The 19,444-nt window shown below is 37.1% G+C and overlaps 1 protein-coding gene across 2 annotated transcripts; it reads left to right on the forward strand.

Annotated features, from left to right (window-relative positions):
- The first annotated feature begins 1,097 nt into the window (after positions 1-1,097).
- On the forward strand, positions 1,098-8,898 carry nfil3-5 (nuclear factor, interleukin 3 regulated, member 5). 2 transcript variants are annotated; one of them, XM_056459475.1, is made up of 3 exons: positions 1,098-1,607; positions 3,267-3,338; positions 4,799-8,898. In XM_056459475.1, exon 3 carries the CDS (start codon positions 5,349-5,351, stop codon positions 7,137-7,139), a length of 1,791 nt encoding a protein of 596 aa, XP_056315450.1. In that variant the 5' UTR covers positions 1,098-1,607; positions 3,267-3,338; positions 4,799-5,348; the 3' UTR covers positions 7,140-8,898. The 2 variants fall into 2 exon arrangements, with proteins under 2 accessions (XP_056315450.1, XP_056315448.1); XM_056459473.1 differs by lacking the exon at positions 3,267-3,338.
- The last annotated feature ends 10,546 nt before the right edge of the window (positions 8,899-19,444 follow it).

The raw sequence follows: 19,444 nt of genomic DNA on the forward strand, positions 1-19,444 counted from the left end.
TTACTGTGTAGAGTTTGCATGTTCTCCCTGCGTTCGCGTGGGTTTCCTCCGGGTGCTCCAGTTTCCCCCACAGTCCAAAGACATGTGGTATAGGTGAATTGAGTAGGCTAAATTGTCCGTAGTGTATGAGTGTGAATGAGTGTGTATGGATGATTCCCAGAGATGGGTTGCAGCTGGAAGGGCATCCGCTGCGTAAAACATATGCTGGATAAGTTGGCGGTTCATTCCGCGGTGGCGACCCCAGATTATTAAAGGGACTAAGCCAAAAAGAATATGAATGAATGAATGAATCTCATATACAACACAATATTTCAAAATTCCTCAACAGAACTTGAAGTTGTGTCTTTAATCATTTTTAGGTTAATATAGGATGCAGTGTTTAATTGTTATTGATTTGTAGGCAGTAAACCACAAGTTATAAAGAAATACCAGCATCAATATGTATTACCATTTAATAAACCCTTTGTAGAGTTATGACCTTGAACACAAAGCTAGTAATTGTTAAATTACCTGTAAATTTATAAGACCTGCTACTTTTTTTAACAGACATGGTCATTATAACACATTAAACTGTTTGAGATGGCAGACATCAATTAGATATACATTTTTTTTACTTATTATACTTTTCATAACATAGTTATAGTGGAATATGGCCAAACTATTAACAATATTTCTAAAAACCATTCTAAAACTAAAAATTGCTAGTATTTTGAGGAAGAAAGAGAATGTTTTAACATGTAAATCTAGCTAGATTTCATTTTGTATTTTTGTACGTGTAAAACAAGTTGTATTTTGTTCATTGCATGATGGATAGATAGATAGATAGATAGATAGATAGATAGATAGATAGATAGATAGATAGATAGATAGATAGATAGATAGATAGATAGATAGATAGATAGATAGATAGATAGATAGATAGATAGATCTCCAAATTAAAAATTAGACTCATCAAGCAAGACTTCTCACTCAGAGTCTTTTTATGTAATAGTGAATATTTACGCAACAGTTAACCAGTCTCGTAACCTCGGTCTTCCAGAGAAGCCGAAGTGTTTCGTACACAGAGGCGTGTTGGAGCAACTGCAGCTCGGTGTACGGGCTAAATGTGCTCACGTTGAACCGGAGAAAAGCTCGTTTGAAAACCTCCGTCCGCTCCTTCGGTCATTTAGGCAGGAGCGGAGGCTTGTGTATCGTCATGATGAAAAAAAACGTGACTAGGCACCCAAAGCTCCGTGTTATGCAACCGCTGACCTACTAACACACATTCGAGGACGACGAGAGGAGCGTGTGTGTGTTTGCGAGTGTGTGTGTGCGCCTGTGTGTAAGAGAGGAGAACTGGAGCAAAGCCTCCGACATAACATAAGGACGAAGAGGGAGGGAGAGGTAGACGGCGAATAGCAGCACATTCAGGGAGTCACATTAATCGACACAAAGCCGGTGAGTGGATCACGACCCACGCGGGACATTTTCATCCCAGACTGAAGTTGTAAAAGGACGAAAGAACACAATCGAGACGAGAAACTGCATATAGAGACACAGAGGAACGATCTATAGAAGAATAAAGAGGATTCATCTGTTTAACGAAAGGAATGCGCTATTTGACTCAGGTGAGTTAAACTGCTGTTGGTTTATTATATATAATGTTAGGATGCGTGTGATGTGTGTATTGTGTTTTATGGAGATTGTAGCAGGCTAAGCAGTTGTATGCTAGGCTCTTACCTTGCAACGTGGTCAGGGCATGTTATTGTTCACATGGAAACCGACTCGGGGTCGGCATGACTCTCTCAAATGCATCGTTGACCAAAAATACCTTGCTTTTCCTGTGATAATTATTTGTTTATTGTTCACGTTTGGCCGTTGTAAACTGTGAAGTGGCAACAGATTAACTGTTATACCCGCATTGTGCATTGCATACATATTCACATTCAATGTCAAGGCGAGACGGTCGTGGCGTGGGGGAGGTGGTGAACATTACGAAATCCGAACGCGTGAGGGTCAGTTAATGTCTGTGCATTGCGGTGGGAATATTCACTGTGCATTTCAACTAAGTTGCGAGTCAGCGTTTGCCCATAAGCATATGGTTGTAAAACAACGCGTGGTGGACCGCATCGTCCCACAGGATAATGCGATCCCATGCCATGCGAGGGGTTTTGGGATACACGATGTCCAAGAAAGACGCGCGAGATATTCAATAATTGCGTCATCACATTGGGTTAAATTCGAGTAATGTAAGTGCGTATTGTGTAATATCAAAACTTTTGACTCTGAGACTGGTGTGCTAACATTTTAGTTGTTTAATCCTTTTTTAACGTGAGGGGGAAATTGTGACGCAATCCTCATTGCATGCTTGACTCATAAATACTGACCTAGACTTACTCCCAAACTGAGTACACTGTGCCCCTTTACAATTACACCACTCCCCATTCAGCAATGCCAGGAATCTAAAACTGCCCCACATTACTCCTGAACTTCATACAATTCTTAGCAGGAGTATGAAAAACTTAAAAAACACATGTGTACTCAGTGAGCTTATGCCTCCACGAAATAAACTAATCTGGTGTATCCTAGTTTGTCAACTTGAACTGACCTGAAGGTTCAGGTATTGTGATTTCTGTATTAACCCCTGTACTTAAGAGTCTAGCCAACGCATTATCTTACAGTCATACTGGCCTACTTGGCTTTTAGGTGGAAGGAAGACTGGAGGCGTAACAGTTTTGCCTGCATGTGACTGGGCGAACACATGCAGGGAGCAATCCAGTTGTAAACACCATCCTACAGTATTTAATTGGACCTTAATCTCTTGAACTATAATTGTGAACTATAGGTCTTGGAAGAGGAAGAGTACACAAAAGTAAGGGACCAATAAGACAAATGTACATGTGGTCAAATAGCTGGATGGTTATGTCATCCTCTTTTTCCTCTAATCATTATCTATTATAAAATAAAGGTTTACAGGCACTATATTTATAGTAACCTTCTGAACTTAGCTAAGCATGCCCTAAAATGATCATCAACTGTGATAATATGGCATTGAGCCACAACCTGCAGTCTGAGCTGCACATTACTGCATGCTCTGTGATGTTAGAAAAGATGTAATGTATTGTGGCACAAGAACAAATCCTGTAGTTTTAAAACCACCTTGCCTTTCTCAAGAAAATGTTAGTTGAATTTGATGCGTATCAGTGCATCACTGGCATGATTCATAGCCCGCTTTAATCTAATATTCTGTTGCTGACGTATTTGCTCTTTTTTTCGTACCTCCGCAGTGCTGGTAAATTCCTCTCTCGTCTCCCAATTGGAATCCTTGACTCCTCCCACACCCAAGCACACTATTTTTGGTAGGCACTATAATTCCTCCCCACTTGCTCAGACGCACTCTCTCACAGACACACACCCGCGCACGCACACCGTTGCCGCCCCACTGACCTATTTTACAGCACAGCGTTGGACCCAGTGCGCGCACGCACCGTGTTTACGGAGCAGTCGGTTTCTAGGTCAGTGGGACACACGCGCAAAGTCCACCGCCCTCCCTCTGCTCTCGTTTGCGTTCCTATGGAAAAATGGTCATGCATGGATCAAATACTTAGTACTTCCATGTTTTCGGAATGATCTATGCCGTCCGTGACCACAATCAACAAAGCCACTCACAGATGTAGAAATATAAAGTAATACTTACTGAAAAATTCAATCAGGCTTAAACAAAGCAGGCATATGCAAGTTCTGTGTTTGCTTTTGAGAACAATGGGCTGTTTGTTTTGTACATATTTGTTCCTCTTCCTCTTTTTGGTGTTGAACTATGGTGTTGAGTTTGTGTTTTAGTGATGGTGCAATAGCTTTGTGCGATTATGTAACATGAACTTAGATTCTCACAATGAGCAAGGCGGAACAAGCTAGCAAATTAAGGACAAAATCCTAATTTTTTAAGCATGATAAATTAACAAACATTTAACAAAAATACAAGTTGTTACGCTGTTCTCCTCTGCAAAATGATGCCAATTTTTAACAAAACCAAAATAAAGTAAAAATACATATATATATATATATATATATATGTAATATACATATATGTAATATACATAAATTATATATTACAAATCATAAATTATATATACATGTGGCTATTATGTAAATGTAAGTACATGATGTACTTTGTTTTTAAATTAACCAAATGTTCTTATTTACACTGTCAATAAATGATGTTTGTAACACAAATAACTGATACAAAGACGGGGTTTTTTTCTGGATATTCCACACCTTTAGTTCACTTCTGTGGTGCTCCGATTCCCCGCAGTCCTGGCAGTCAGTCAGGTGTCTATGATTATGTGACAGTGCAGTATCTTACACAATAAGTGTCCTACTGCAGCACGGCGTGATTTCCTACTTGCTGTGCTACGCTACTCTACTGACCTACATTTCTCTTGAGCTTGTAGGACAGAGGAGAAGTAGAGTTTTTTTTTTAGTTGCTGCCAAGATTAGAACACTGGGTTTCTATCAAATTACCTAAAGATATTTGACTATAGCATCGCTTGACATTAATCAAAGGCATATAATACATATAATCAAAGCAGCAGCTGAAAGTTACTTCTAAACTATCCATACACAACTTTGATAAGGCAAAAAAAAGATAAAAGTTAAGAACACCACCAAAGCAGAACAATCTTTTACACTGTGCAAAGAATATGATATTCTTGATTACTTTTTATCACTTCAGTTATCTTTAACTCTGTGATGTAGTTGTTTCATTCATTCTCGGGAGCACATTTTCAGTAAACACTCCCTGTTTTCTTTGTCTTTACAGATCTGTTCAACAGAGACTGAGATAAAACACTGAGCTGAGACTGATCTGATGAATGATCAACATTTTTCTGAGGGTGTTTGATAAAGTTTATTCTCCAACAGCAATCCCAGCCTGAAGGAAACCCATAAAGAACAAGGAACAAAAAAGGAAAAGAGGTGAAATAAAGAACAAGGAAAACAATAAGGAGATTCTCTGAAAACTGAAAGCAAGCTAAAAAAAAAAGACAATCCCATTTCTGGGACAAGAAAACTAGGAACACACCTGCCCAATGACGGTTGTTTTTGTAGAGTTCCATCTTTTTCTTATCTTTTTGACCAGTCTGGACACTTGAAAATATAAGAAACTGTTTAGAGTGGAAGGAAAAGGCCATCAGTCAGAAATAGCTACAGTTCCTCTTTGGAGGCATAAACAGAACCTTGTACATCAGTATACATACAATCGTGTGTGTTTTTCAAGTTTCGATCAGAAACAAATTCTCTTCAGTTCAAAAACATTACTTTTCAATGTCCACTGAGAGCCAGTCATACAAACTGGCCTCAATAGGACAACAATGGAAAGCATAAATCTTCCAACCCAAAACAGCGGTTCCAGCTTGGAAACATTAGAAACATTCTCAAACTACAATGAGAGTTTACCATCTCCTGAAATGAGCAGCCCTCCTCGTCAAGGACGTCTAATAAAACCAAAGCCCAATTCATCTTGTCGACGGAAACGGGAGTTCATCTCCGATGAGAAGAAAGATGCATCCTATTGGGAAAAACGACGCAAGAATAACGAGGCTGCCAAGAGATCAAGGGAGAAGCGGCGGCTCAATGATATGGTTCTGGAAAACAGGGTAATAGCACTGAACGATGAGAATGTCCGGCTGAAGACAGAACTCCTGCAACTGAAATTGAGATTTGGACTCATAAGCTCTGCTTCTTACATGGAAAAGACCCAGCAGATAAGCAATGGCGCTGAGGCAGCAGCTAATGCAGCTAATGGTTCCGGAGTGACCTCCGGGAATCCATATTTCTCAAGCAGTGGATACTCCAGTGCTTCTCAGGTCATGATGAACTCTGATTCCTCAGAGGCTGAGCAGTCAACCAGGACTGAGCGGCACACAATGTTACCCAAGTACTCCCCTCGTGGATCGCTGTCTGACATGTCCGATGGATCTTCAAGGGACAGTCCTGAGCCTATAAACTTTGACATCAAACACGAGAGCTCCGGAATGGACATTAACAGGCTTGAGGCAAGTGTTCTTAATGGCATGTTTAATGGCCATCAAAGTCTTGGACGACTGGAGACCAACCAACCACAAGAAATGGAACAGCAAGAAAGTGTCAGCAATCCAGCCCCTCCATCCGCCACACCCCAAAGAAGTGTCATTCTCTTTCGTTCTGGAAGCAGCTCCTACCCTGTTGAGAGTCAGAGGGTCGAGGACGTGGATGAGCAGGGGGCATCCCAAACACAACAAAATGGGCAAATCACTCATTTTAACCAAACGGGGTGCAATCTACCGCTAAGACATGACGGTTTAGAGACTCTTTCAGAGGTGGCACAGCAGTTGGCCAGGAGGTCTTTGGATTCACCGAGCTATGAATTCAACGAAAAGGCAGATGCTGGGGAAAGACGGCGGTTTGTCATACAGCAGCAAGACCTGAGTGTTCAAGGGCAATGCAGAAATCAGGTTCAAGACAGCACCCCGAATTCTTTCGCCCCAGATTTGCTCAATGAGGCAGGAAAAGCCCTTGTATACCAGCGGACAAATCCCTACCTCGGCACTCTGAACGAGGAGCCACCAGTGCTAACTTATGAAGGTTGCCCAAGAGCAGATGGCTTTTACCAAGAGCACTCTTCCTCGGGCAAGGACAGTTCCTCTAGTGATGGAGACCCACGCAGTTCAGATAAGGAAGCTTCCACTGACGACGAATCTCCCTCATCCTCTTCCTCTGATATTGGTGGATATCACGCCACCCATCAGTCAGCCTCCTCGCCCACTATGGTCACCAGTGATGCTTACCAGTATGGTGACAACCAAGGCGAAATGAAAGGCACTGCTCTGCCTCACAAGCTAAGGCTCAAGTATAGAGCACTGTCCAATGGTGGCTCGCAAGATGTCCAAGCTACCACAGCAGCTATGTCCCCCGAATCTGCACTGCCACAGCACCCTTACCTGGCGTTAGCACAGGTGAACCAGCAACAAGGTAGCAGCTTTGGAAACAAGGAGGGGGAAAGCGAGACGGCAGATGAACTTTGCACGCAACAGTGTCCTTCAAGAGACAAGGACATGGGATGGAAGGAAAGTGGGAAGAGAAGCTCAGGAGGACGAGGTAACAGAAATAAGAAACGTGACTGAAACTAGCACATCACAACCCTTAAGAGAAGACTTGATGTCATTTTTACCATCCAATTTGACATTTTACCAAATGTCATTTTTACCATCCAATGGAAAGACAAAAGAAATGGTACCAGTTACTTGCATGGAAGTCGATTGCTTATACGTAACAAGAAAGTAACTCATGTTCTTGGTTTGTTTTCTTATCAAGAGCAATTCTGTGACCTTTTAATGCAGCTCTGTTCTCTCACTCTCTTTCATAAGCACTTAACTGTAACTCAAAGTTACAAAGGGGAAACTGAGTTCTTTATAACAATCTTTTTCCTCTGTCAAAACAAACCTACAAAACTGTACAGCAAACTTCGACTCCACCTTTGAATATTTACATATCTCTGCCGTGTTTAGTAGCTTAGCTAAAGAAGTGGGTATTCCCTGACCCTAACAGTTTTTCCGCCACAAGTTCAAGGAGTTAAAGTCCTTTCTCAATTCTGATTTCAGAAGTAAAAAAATAAAACCTCAACAGATTTATGCCTCTCCTCTGCCTTTGGACTTTAACATTATTGAAGCACTTGGATTATAATACTGTGACCTGACTAAACATATCATATTTCAATATATTTTATGAAAAAAATGACAATGTCAATCTTTTAAAAGTGGGGAAAAGACAACAAACACTGTCTACTTCTTACTGTTTGAATTCCTGTATAGTCCTTTCTTAATGTCTGATGCTTCCATTATATTTTTTAAGTCGTCATCTTTATGTCACTGTATTACACCAATTCAAAGACACCAGAATGCTCTCTTCATAGTGTTTGGTCATTCATAGGTCAAGGTTATCCAGTGAAAAATCATCTCTTGTCCACCACATTGCGTTGTATCACTGTAAAGGAGCCTGATGGATCGATCCTCTCCAAAGGTCACTGTGACCAACCCTTTTTTAAAAACAGAAGAAAAGTTGCAATCTGCCTGACATTTAGCCAAATTAGAGTAAAAGCCCTTTCAGAAATGTCAAGGTGGTCTCTTCCAAGGCCTGAGTTAATATGCGGACTGTACAAAGTGTAAGATATATCATTGCCATCTCAAGATGGTTTTGTCCTCTGTGGTCAGGCTTCAGAGATGCCTCACATGCTACCTCATGAGAAGAAATGGTTGAGGTTACGCAGAACTGAAGTGTTTCTCCTTTGGTGTGTGTAGCCCATTGCATCATCGTACCCATTAACTGTTGCGTATAAAAGTTAACACACAAGTAAAATGCTGCAGCACACAACTAAGTGTTACCTACACACAATTTAGTCCCTCTAGTTGTCTTTGTAGAATCTACCACAGCTGAAAGCTGCTTCTGCACTGAATTTTTTTCATCAGATTTTATACAAATCTGTGTTTATTGTTCCCAAACAGGTGCCTGGCACTGGCCATTTTGTAAAAAGTGTACATACAAATTCTCTTTTGAGTATTTAAGTTTGTATCAAGTTTATTTTGGCATTCTATAATAATTATTATTATTAATATTGTATTTTATTTTATATTCCAATGCTTTCCTTCTCTTTGGGTTCATATTTCTTGTGTCTGATCACCTCAATGTGATGCAGTATGTATTTTCATGTCCTGTTCATCTCTTTCACCTCTGTACCCTGGTGTATTGTGTGGTATTTACTGAAGTTTTAAGTAAAAAAAAAAAAAACGATGTTTGTTAAAAAGAGGTTGGGGTACCTGGCAAGGTGCTCAGAATGACACTAAATGAGTGGAAAGAAAAATAAATCATGTTGTACGTTGAATTTAACTTGCCTAATGTTGTTTATTCCATTCAGCAATACACACACACACACACAAATAGGCATGGAACGATAACCGTTTTTAAGGTATACCACGGTTTGGAAAAGTCAAGGTTTTAACCGCCAAAATTTTCTGTAATACCCTTCCTAATGTATGTGTAAGATTTTTTTATTTACTTTTTTTGTAGTTTTTTGGGACAACAGCACCTCCAGCAGAAAAACTATCCAAATATGCAGTTTTAAATTGTAAAGAAATCTGTGTTTTTTAAAGTAATGACCTAGCAGAAGGTAATGATTCATTTGAATTTTATAGCCTGATGTGTTCACTGCTACAAAATATCTTAAATCTTTCAAAAAATAGAAGATATTGTTTTCAAAGGGGAAAAAAGTTTTAGTTTTTTACCCAGACATTTAAAAAATATATATTTTAGAGCAGTAATTACAATACCATGAAATCATTATATTTTTAACCAAGGTTATCATACCGTCAGAATCTTATACCGGAACATGCCTACACACAAACCTTAATTCTCATAAAAAAGTGATACCGTAACAACACCAGCCGGCAAACATGGTTCCAGCTTCCCTCCTAGCACAATAAACTAATAGAAATGAGTGCTCTGCGAATGCAAAGGGACACTCTGTACTCCTGCAGGGCACAAGAGTCAGCCAATATGATGTAACACTGGCCAAGTCACAGCACTTATGTCACAGCCCACAAACACTCCAGGAGCTGTGACTGAAATTCACTTAAATACTTGCATTTTCTCTCTTTAAAGCATGCACTTATGGACTTAATCATCACAAAAGTATATAAAAATACCAAATTTGAAACAATGTGAGGTCATTGAAAAAGTACATGATGTAGCTGTGGTCGTGAACACACACACTCTGCAGGCAGCGATTCAAAGAAGAAGAAAAATAGAGCAGAAAACAAGTTATGTAACTGTTCTGATATCAACTGACATTATAAAAAGAATCGCTTGAAGTGCAGGCCATAATCCAATCTTTCAACCTCCCGCCTCAAGAAATGACATCTCGACGACTTCACCACAAGTTCTTTTCTAACACACTCAGTTGTTTTCGAGCATCACCTGTTATGCATTGGTTAATTTATCGCACCTGGTAGACTGCCAGTTTGTTATATCACCTACTACCCTATCCGACATTAAGTAATCGGCTATTATACAACAACATTATCTGAAAGCATGTAACCTACTCCACCAGAATCATCCATATTTCCCAGCACGCACACATCACCTGTTGTGAACACATTAGTTAAACGGTGTGTAACTAAAAAAAGAAGTGTTGTTGATGACGTGCACAGCAAACTGTGGCGCAGGAATGGTTGCTACGGCAGCGAGAACAAAAGCAAGGTGACTTTTAGCAAAGCTGCAGTGCTTTGTTCTCTGCGCTGGTCTCTCTTTTTTTTCTCCCTCTTTCCCCCATTTTTGATTTGCTCGGAGTATGCGGATCCTTACGAAAGCAGGTCAGTGGAAAAGTAGGTCAGTGTGGAGGGGAGGAGAAGGGATGAGAGAAGGGGAATTCAGAGAGAGTGAGGGTTGGGGTGGAGGTGCAGACACGTCATTCATCCTGCGGAGAGATTACAGACGAGTAAGCAGAAATGCTGCATTGTGATCTCATTAATAACTGAGCACTATATACACGTATCAATGCAATACCAAACAACAAAAAACACTGACAATGAAATGAGCTTTTCTTGACTTCTATTTGTGTAGTCACGTTCATTTATTCACAGAAAAAAAATTATTCATTGGATTTACTAAAGGTAAAGTGGTTGAAAACTATTTACCCCTATTGGGCTGAATTTAAATGAACAAATTCAATTTAGCTATGTTCAACCTAATTTATTTGTTTAAATTCAGCCCATTTAAATAGTTTGCAACCATTTACCTTAAAAAAAATTAAGTAAATCCAAGGAATATTTTTTTCATTGTACACTCTAAAAGAGAGCTTGTCTCAAAGCAGCTTTAATATATATTAAAGGTGCTGTATGTACGTTTTTACTCTTCTAAAGCATAAAAATACCCTAATATATTTGCAGATATTTAAGAAACATGCTAAGTGAACATTCTTGTTTATCTGAAAAACAATGCTGAAGTCAGATATTCCAACACAATCTCACGGCAAATCAACTTTTTGATTTAGTGGCTAATTCGTACGATCTAATTCGTACAATTTAGTGTGATTTGCTCATCCGCCAATGACGGTTGGGTTTAGGGGTGGGGGTAGGTGCCACGCCTCCTTTTTAAAATCGTACAATTTTGTACAACTAAACTGTATGAATTCGTACAAATTAGCCACTAAACTGTCAAAATGTAAAATACTTACGTTTTCTCGTGAGATCAGGCTGGATATTCTGCTTTGGAAATGTGAGTTATCTGCCGGAATGTCTGTCTTTGTTTTGGTTCTTTTAACCCGCCCACTGCCAATTGGTGGAAAACAGCGTATTTTAGTCATTCCGTCAGGAAGGCCTCTTAAAGTGTCCATCCTTGACCGAAATGCGACCTCCTCTGGACATTAGACAGACTCCAAAATGAGGCGGAGATTCAGAGTTCCATATGAGGTAGTTATTAATTAGCAAATAATATAAATAGTACGAGCGTAAACATTAGGTGAGCAGATTACATTGTAACCCTATGTACTAACAACATTCTACGTGACAAGATTTGCAGTGATAAGCAATTTGGTTGTTTGCACCAGACGAAACGCGACAGAAATTTAAATAAATCCATTCAGAAACACTGAATAGTGCACTTACTGCACTCCAATGAAATGGTAAGGCTTAATTATTACAAATTAAACCTCTTTAACATTATTAAATGTACATGCTGAATCACTGATATGTGTTGGTTTGTACCCATAGTCACAGTTCAAAGTTAAATCTCAAATGATTTATTTTATTTTCAAGATCTGAGGTGAGAGATCAGCAGCAAGATAAATGTCACGTAAAATGGCCTTCAAACTCACATTATTCGCATTTAACACTGAATAAAGCACATGAGGTGTACCTGAGGTGATCATTGTCAGTTTTCTGTAGTTCAGCTTCCAGAAATAGAAGCCGTTTGTAAAATATTCGAGGTGTTGGTTCGAACAAAAACTCCTCTTAATATGAAAATATTCCTTATATCGCATGCCGTTGCTTTTATATAGGACACAAATTAAATCATCCTTAAATCAGCCTTTAGGTTCGATAGTCGGGCATGTGCCTGTTGGGTCTCAATCATATTTTGATCCAGAAATGCAATACCTAGTTCAGCCACTGGGTTTCAAACTTACTGCACCTTTAAACAGGAAGGTAAAGGAAATCATTGGTGCAAATTTAAAAATTGAGGAAGTTTGTGTAACCATTCAGCTCAATTTAATTCAGTGTTCATTCAGATAAGTTCTTCATTATATAACGAGTCATACAGACATCTGTATGCAACATTTAAAGAAAACATTATTATTTTATTTAAAACGATTACTTTATCGTTATTGTCTTGTCCACTCTGTTAGAGGATCACAGACCCAAAACAATAATTTAATGTTGTTTTGCTTTAAATAGGTTAACACAATCCTTTTTAATAATTTCAAACAACATTTGTATGATCACCTTGATATATTTTAATATTCTTAGCATTTTGTATATTTTTATATGGTCAGAATAAGTATGTAGGTCATTTTTTATTTGACTGGAGACTTAAATCCACTGGTTTTATCCACTAGAGTCTGCATTAGATTAAATGTACGAAATGATTGAAAAAAAGACAAATATAAGTAATAAGTGTCTACTTTAATGTTTCAAACTACTTATATCCATAATTAAATTGTCAAAATATGAAATCAGACCATAGTGAATAGTATTTTAAATTATTTAAAACTTCTTGCTGACCACTTGGTAAATCCAAGTGGCTTTAAAATATAATTTAGTACAAACAAAGTAAAGTTACAAAGTACAAATTACAAAGTATAAATGAGTGTTAATTAGTAGTTTTGGGCTTACTGTATGAAAATATTTTTTACACTGTATTAAAGATTTGTTAATTTGATGCTTGAATGATCCTTTTTATTTTGGACCCATTGTTAATAGATCTACATTTTATCCTTTAGAAATTCATTAGTGATATTTGAGCAAAAGAATTAAGCTGTCTTTTGCTTTATCGTTATGAACAAATTTGTGCAAAGCCTAATGATCCATATCTGAGAATGTTTCAAAGAAAATCTTGCGCTTCAAAGGAAGCAAGAAAATCTGACCTTTTGTTCAAAGGTTCGCCCAATCACACATTTGATTAGTGGTCTAGAAATAACGCAGAGTATAAAATCCTTCTTCAAAGATCTTGTTCACTTTATAGCTCGACTTGATTAACAAATCTGTCTTAGAATCCATAATTTTTAATATGTAATAGTGCTTTAATTTATTATAATGATTTACATTTTATCCACTATAAAATGTGTCTTTATTAATTGTATTTTTTCCAAGCAATTTTTTAGTTTTGTTATTTATTGACATATTTATATATTTATTTTTTTAAACAATTATTTACTTCTAACACAATCTTTAAAAAAATGTATGATCATTTTTTATTTATTTATAATAAATAAAATTAGTATTTATAATAGCCTTCTATATATTTTAATAGAACAGGTCAGAACAAGTATGTTGTGCATTTTATATAAACTAAACTATTTAAAAACTAAACTGTTAAAAAACATGTTGTAAATAATCATGTGTTTGAAGACTCATGCTTTATGTCACGACTAAAAACAAAAATGAATGAAGGCAAAACTAAACGAGTTGAATATTACTTTTATATCAGCGTGACTGAAAATTAATTTGATCAATGTGTTACATCTGGTCTCCGTTATTTGCTGACTGTTTGTTAATTCAAGACAGCATTTCTGAATGTAAATTAATGTACACTCAATTTCTAATTGATAGTAGCCTCTGCATAGCCGAAGTAGATTTTTTTTTTATTACCTGTGTTAATTTGGGGCTTAACATCTGAGGAACGTGGGAAACTGATGCGCGCAGCATCGTCACTGACAAAAGTCAAGGGAAGGCAGAGAGAGGGAGTGTATGGAAGGCCATTGGGGCCAAAACGTCTGCAACAAACGCGTTTACACGTTATTACGTGTTAACACGTAATTTTCGCGTTAACACGCAATTACGCGTTAACACGTAGGTACGTGTTAACACGCGATTTACGTGTTAACACGCAATTTACGTGTTAACACGTTTTTTTTTAACTAGTGTCATTTTTAAAGCACTATCCTTTTAATAATTTCTCCAACCTGCTCATTTTAAAATGTATAATGTCATTTCACTTAAATCACAATAAATGATTTGGAGTCAATGAACTGTAGTAGATATTTTGTATAATGAAAGGCCAAACATCTTCTGCAATGTTATGTTTGATGGCCGGGGACATTATAATTCTTGTCATTCAGCTGCTGAGATTTCTTTGAAAATGTGTCCAGAGAAATCAGTATGAGCTTTATTTGACAAGTGTGGGCAATCACACTAGAAATGTTTTGTGTGTTTTTTCAGGAGCACAGGATACATACAAATCAACACAAGGACACAGAATGACATAAGTGGATATAAAATAAACAATAAAACATTTTGGTTACAAAAATCATAAACAGTAAGGGTTGTGTATATGTATGACCATAAAAAATAAACAGGTAACAACTGATCTAATAATTAAGATCTATAGAGATAAAGATGTGTAGAGATCTGAAGGTTGGGCAGGTGCACAGCAATAATCCTCTCCGCTGTCCTGACAGTCAGCTGCAGTCTTCTTATTTCTGATTTGGTGGCTGATCCGAACCAGACAGTAATTGAAGTTTTGTCAGATGAAGTGGCGGCAGATTGTGCATTCTCATACTATATGTAACAGGTCATTAATTACTAAACACATAAATGATTTAATGCAGAGTAGCCTATCTTGGTGAGGTTTATGTCTGCAAATAATGCACCTATTGTAGAACAAACATTTTATAAAATTACTCTATTTCTTAATAATTTTGTGTTATACATTCATGCTTGTAATATATATTTATTGTTTGCAGAACTTTGCACTATGTACTTTTTGTTACTCTACTGGAAGCTCCAATCACCAAGACAAAATATTCTTGTGTGTAAACAAATGAGGTAAGAAAACCCAAATTATGATTAACTGGATCAAAATTACAAGATAAAAAGCAGAAATTATGATTTAATAACTCAAAATTATGACTGAATAAATCTGTAGAAATTACATTACAACAATAGGTGGCCACAAAGCACCATCTAAATGTAGAACTTAATTCTCCAAGGATGATTTTATAAAAAGTTTTTTTTTTTTATTATTATTATAGTTATTGAATCTTTAACTGAGAATTGTGTGAAAATATACATTTATTTTACATCAAATATAATACATTGTTTAATAACATGTACATATTTGTAATAGTTATATAAATAGGCTAAGGGGCAATTTTTTCGATATTCATTTTCTTTTCAGCTTAGTCCCTTTAGCAATTTGGGTTTACCACAGGTGAATGAATCGCCAACTCATTCAGAACGTTTTACACAACGGATGCCCTTTCAGCTGAAGCCCAGCACTTCACACACACTCACTACAGACAATTTAGCTTACCCAATTTACCTATACAGCATGTCTTTGCACCCGGAGGAAACCCACGCAAGCAGGAGGAGCAGGGATGGGAAAAAAATACATTGAAATTCATTCATTTTCTTTTCGGCTTAGTCCCTTTATTAACCAGGGGTCACCACAGAAGGATGAACTGCCAACTTATCCAGCATATGTTTTACGCAGCGGATGCCCTTCCAGCTGCAACCCATCACTAGGAAACACCCATACTATGGACAATTTAGCCTACCTAATTCACCTGTTCTGCATGTCTTTGGACTTGTGGGAGAAACTGGAGCAGCCAGAGAAAACCCACACGAACGAGGAGAGAACATGCAAACTCCACACAGAAATACCAACTGACCCAGCCAAGGCTCGAACCAGCAACCTTCTTGGTGTGAGGCAACAGTATACTGCGCCACCGCATCACATTGAAATGCATTTTATAATACTAACTACATCCATTTTCCATGTATCGAAATAAACTTCAAAATACAGCAGCCACAAATATATCTAAATAAAACACTTTTACAAGAGAGCATTGTAAAATAGTCGGTCAATCCCTTCATCATTAAACTGACTAAGTTAAGTAAACAATGTTTGACAGCAACAGCGTTTGAGCAAGTTTAATTCAGCTTGTCAACTTATTCACCTCTACATGAGGAGGTATTCATAAACTAGTTTCTTTCAAGTCTAAATTTCATACAGAAAGTCCGGTCTTGAAGAGGTTCGCTGTAAATCACAAAAAAAAAAAAAATAGATAGATAAAGAGTTAGACTATATTGCTTCATTGTGTTTTCATCCATCGAGTGGCCAGTAAAATGGACAATCTTTTAACAGTCTTAAATTTTAAAAGTTATATGAAGAGGTTACATGTTTTTATTAATAAATCTTTTCAAATTAAATCTTCTATACTCAAATGTAAAAAATTTTCTGAAAACTACTAAAATATTCAGTTTTAATAATTTCCATAAATCATGTTTTCAAGTGTACTCTTCAAAGGTTTATATATATATTTTTTTTTAAATCAAGGAGCTCGTTTGACAAAAATATGTAACAGACTAAAATTTGGTAGAAATATTGAATTAGAATTAAAGAAATGTGAAGAACACACTTCAATCCTCAGCCCCAGAGTGAAGAGTCAGCACAGGGTTAAGAAGAGAGAAAAATATTTCAATAAAATAAATTTTATTATTTTTATTTATAAGATCTTTATTAGAAATATAGGAAATTTAATAGAAAGTAGTTGTCAAGCTGAGGGAGTATAGCCTAACCACAAAGAGAAAGCAGCTAAATTTAGAGGACTAGCTTACCTAATGCAAAAAAAAAAAAAAACACAAACTTCCCTGAGCTTCCCCTCTCAAACGAACAGGTGAAAGGATATACAAAATAAAAGGCACTCACCCTTTAGTCACACTTGGAAGTAAATCTCAAATTAAGTACACAAAATAGTAAATAGTAATGGACATGCAGGAACAATAATATTAATTTGGCTTTAAGGCTTAATCCAACTACCACAACCACTAGTGACCACTATCACAAATACCAACTAGGAAGTGTTCCTCAACTCGCTATAGCTTCAGAAGGCAGTGTTTATAGCCAAACCACTCTGACTCAGGCAGGTTCATAATGATTAGCAGCTGGAAGCTAATTAACCTGAGAGCTGGGGAGAGCACAAGGGTGAAATTTTTGGAAAAGGTCAAAGGTGGAAAATCAGGGTGGAGCACAACACAATATTCAAGGCTTACACATAAAATTATGTTTTGGCTGTAACAAATACAAAACATAAAACATGACAACCATAAAAATGGACTCATCCTGTTGTATATGGAGTAGTATTAAATATTTGTGCATTATATATACTGTTTTATGCCACTTTGACATCTTTAGACAGAATTGTAATATATCTATCTATCTATCTATCTATCTATCTATCTATATATATATATATGTGTGTGTGTGTGTGTGTGTGTGTGTGTGTGTGTGTGTGTGTGTGTGTGTGTGTGTGTGTGTGTGTGTGTGTGTGTGTGATTAATTGGTATATTTGTATGTCCTGATATTTATTTGAAAGTATATGTTTTATACTATATAATAGAAATTAACATTTTAAATCTCATTTTCAGTTAAAGATTCAATTTACTATAAAGATTTCATTAGATTAATTATTCACCTCCACCTTGGACCTCCAATTTTGATTTTTATCCAATAATTTAGACTTTTCTAAATCATAATCTCTATTTCTAAAGCATGATTTTGCCGTATCTGGCAGAAACTAGCTTCGATATATAACTGAACCAGACATTAAACAGCAGCAATACTTGCTGCTTTCGGTTTGTATTTCTTAACGCACTTCCGCGTGCGTTACTCTCCCGTCATGATCTTGGTTGATGAGGTAAGGTCACCGTAAGCGCATCGTAGTGCTTCGGTCACTTCATCATGAATAATTCAAGTAAAACGTAGCTGTGGTGTCCCGATGACTGTGTCTGTCGTAACAGCTCGTAATCCTTCTCGTAAATATTAATGTGGTGATGCGCGCAATCGTTTTGTTACACAATGGCTACGTCGAGCCTACGCCATCTGGTCCACTTCCTTTAAAAGGAGCTCAACATATTTGGCAGCGAGGAATAAGGCAGAGATTGCGCTGAGACAGTTTCTTATTTCAATTTCCGATAGCCTGCTTCTTTACCAGTCATCTAACTGTAAAATAACGTTGGGCTGTATTCATACGAGGATAAAAAAATACGAGAGAGAGAGAGAGAGAGACTAGCGAAAATAATTTAAATGAAATAGTCTACATTAACAAACCGTATGCCTTTTCGGGGGGTTGCTGAATAAACTTGGTGACCGTCCTTTTTAGTACGAGCTCTGTTAAACCGTCATGAAATGCACATACTGTTCTCTTATCATTTCTTTTTAGCTCTGAAAATCGGATTTCTTGTCAAAATAAAAGTCCACATAAACAACAGAAGTAAAGTGATCCTTAAACACAAAGAAATGTAAGATAACTCTTATTAACGTCGATTACAGTGTTAATTAACACATTAGTGGTAACAAGAACAAACAATGAGCAAATGTAACATTAGATAATGCTGGAGTGTACACTACAATAAATTACACTCACAAATGCTTTGTTAATGGTAATAGTAAATCATATTAATAAATGGTTAACAAGCATGAAAAACATGCAGGTTGAAGCTGAGAATTCCAATACTCTAAAACCTGAATGTTATTCATGCTTGTTCACTACACAAAGACATTTATTTCAGACAGATTTCCTCTGGCATCCAAAGTTCCTCCTGATGGCTGTGGCTCTTCTTCATTTGGTGATTTACCCTGGATATCGTGGCTCTTGATCATCTCAAACAAACACGTTCTGTCTTGGTCACAGATACGCCAGCGAGATGCACACCAACAGTTTATCCTCTTTTTAATTCTGATATGTCACTCATTATGTTGTGTGCATTGCGACATTTTAAGAAAAACTTCACAGTCTGCGCTTACTGCTGGAATCCGCAATCAATGAAGATTGGTCACCAAGGAGATATGAGTCCTCTCGCGCGCTCACTCGGTCTCTCTCCTTTCGCTTGAATTACTGTTAGCTTAGTCCATAAACAATCCTTTTATAAAATACATAATTTATCCAGGCCTAAACCGAATATGCAATATTATCCTTGCATAATTATCAAAGCGGAATAAGCTAGGGCTCATTTTATATATAAACTATACCTATACATTTTAACAAAATTTTAAGTAATAGAACATTATACATAAAAAAGAAAATTTTATACAGTAGGGTAGTAGGTAAAAAGCATTTTTTTTTTCCCCCAATCAGCATTTTTCATTCTGCAGGCTGTTCGCTCTGGCAGATGGTCAAATATTTGTAACCTAGCCTATAATAAATAAAAAGCAGAGTTAT

The sequence above is a fragment of the Danio aesculapii genome, chromosome 6 (genome assembly GCF_903798145.1).
Source record: "Danio aesculapii chromosome 6, fDanAes4.1, whole genome shotgun sequence".
NCBI classification, from domain to species: domain Eukaryota; kingdom Metazoa; phylum Chordata; class Actinopteri; order Cypriniformes; family Danionidae; genus Danio; species Danio aesculapii.

Bases quoted from the DNA above. Each gene is read 5' to 3' on its own strand.
- nfil3-5 (XM_056459475.1), top strand. From the start codon at position 5,349: ATGGAAAGCATAAATCTTCCAACCCAAAACAGCGGTTCCAGCTTGGAA.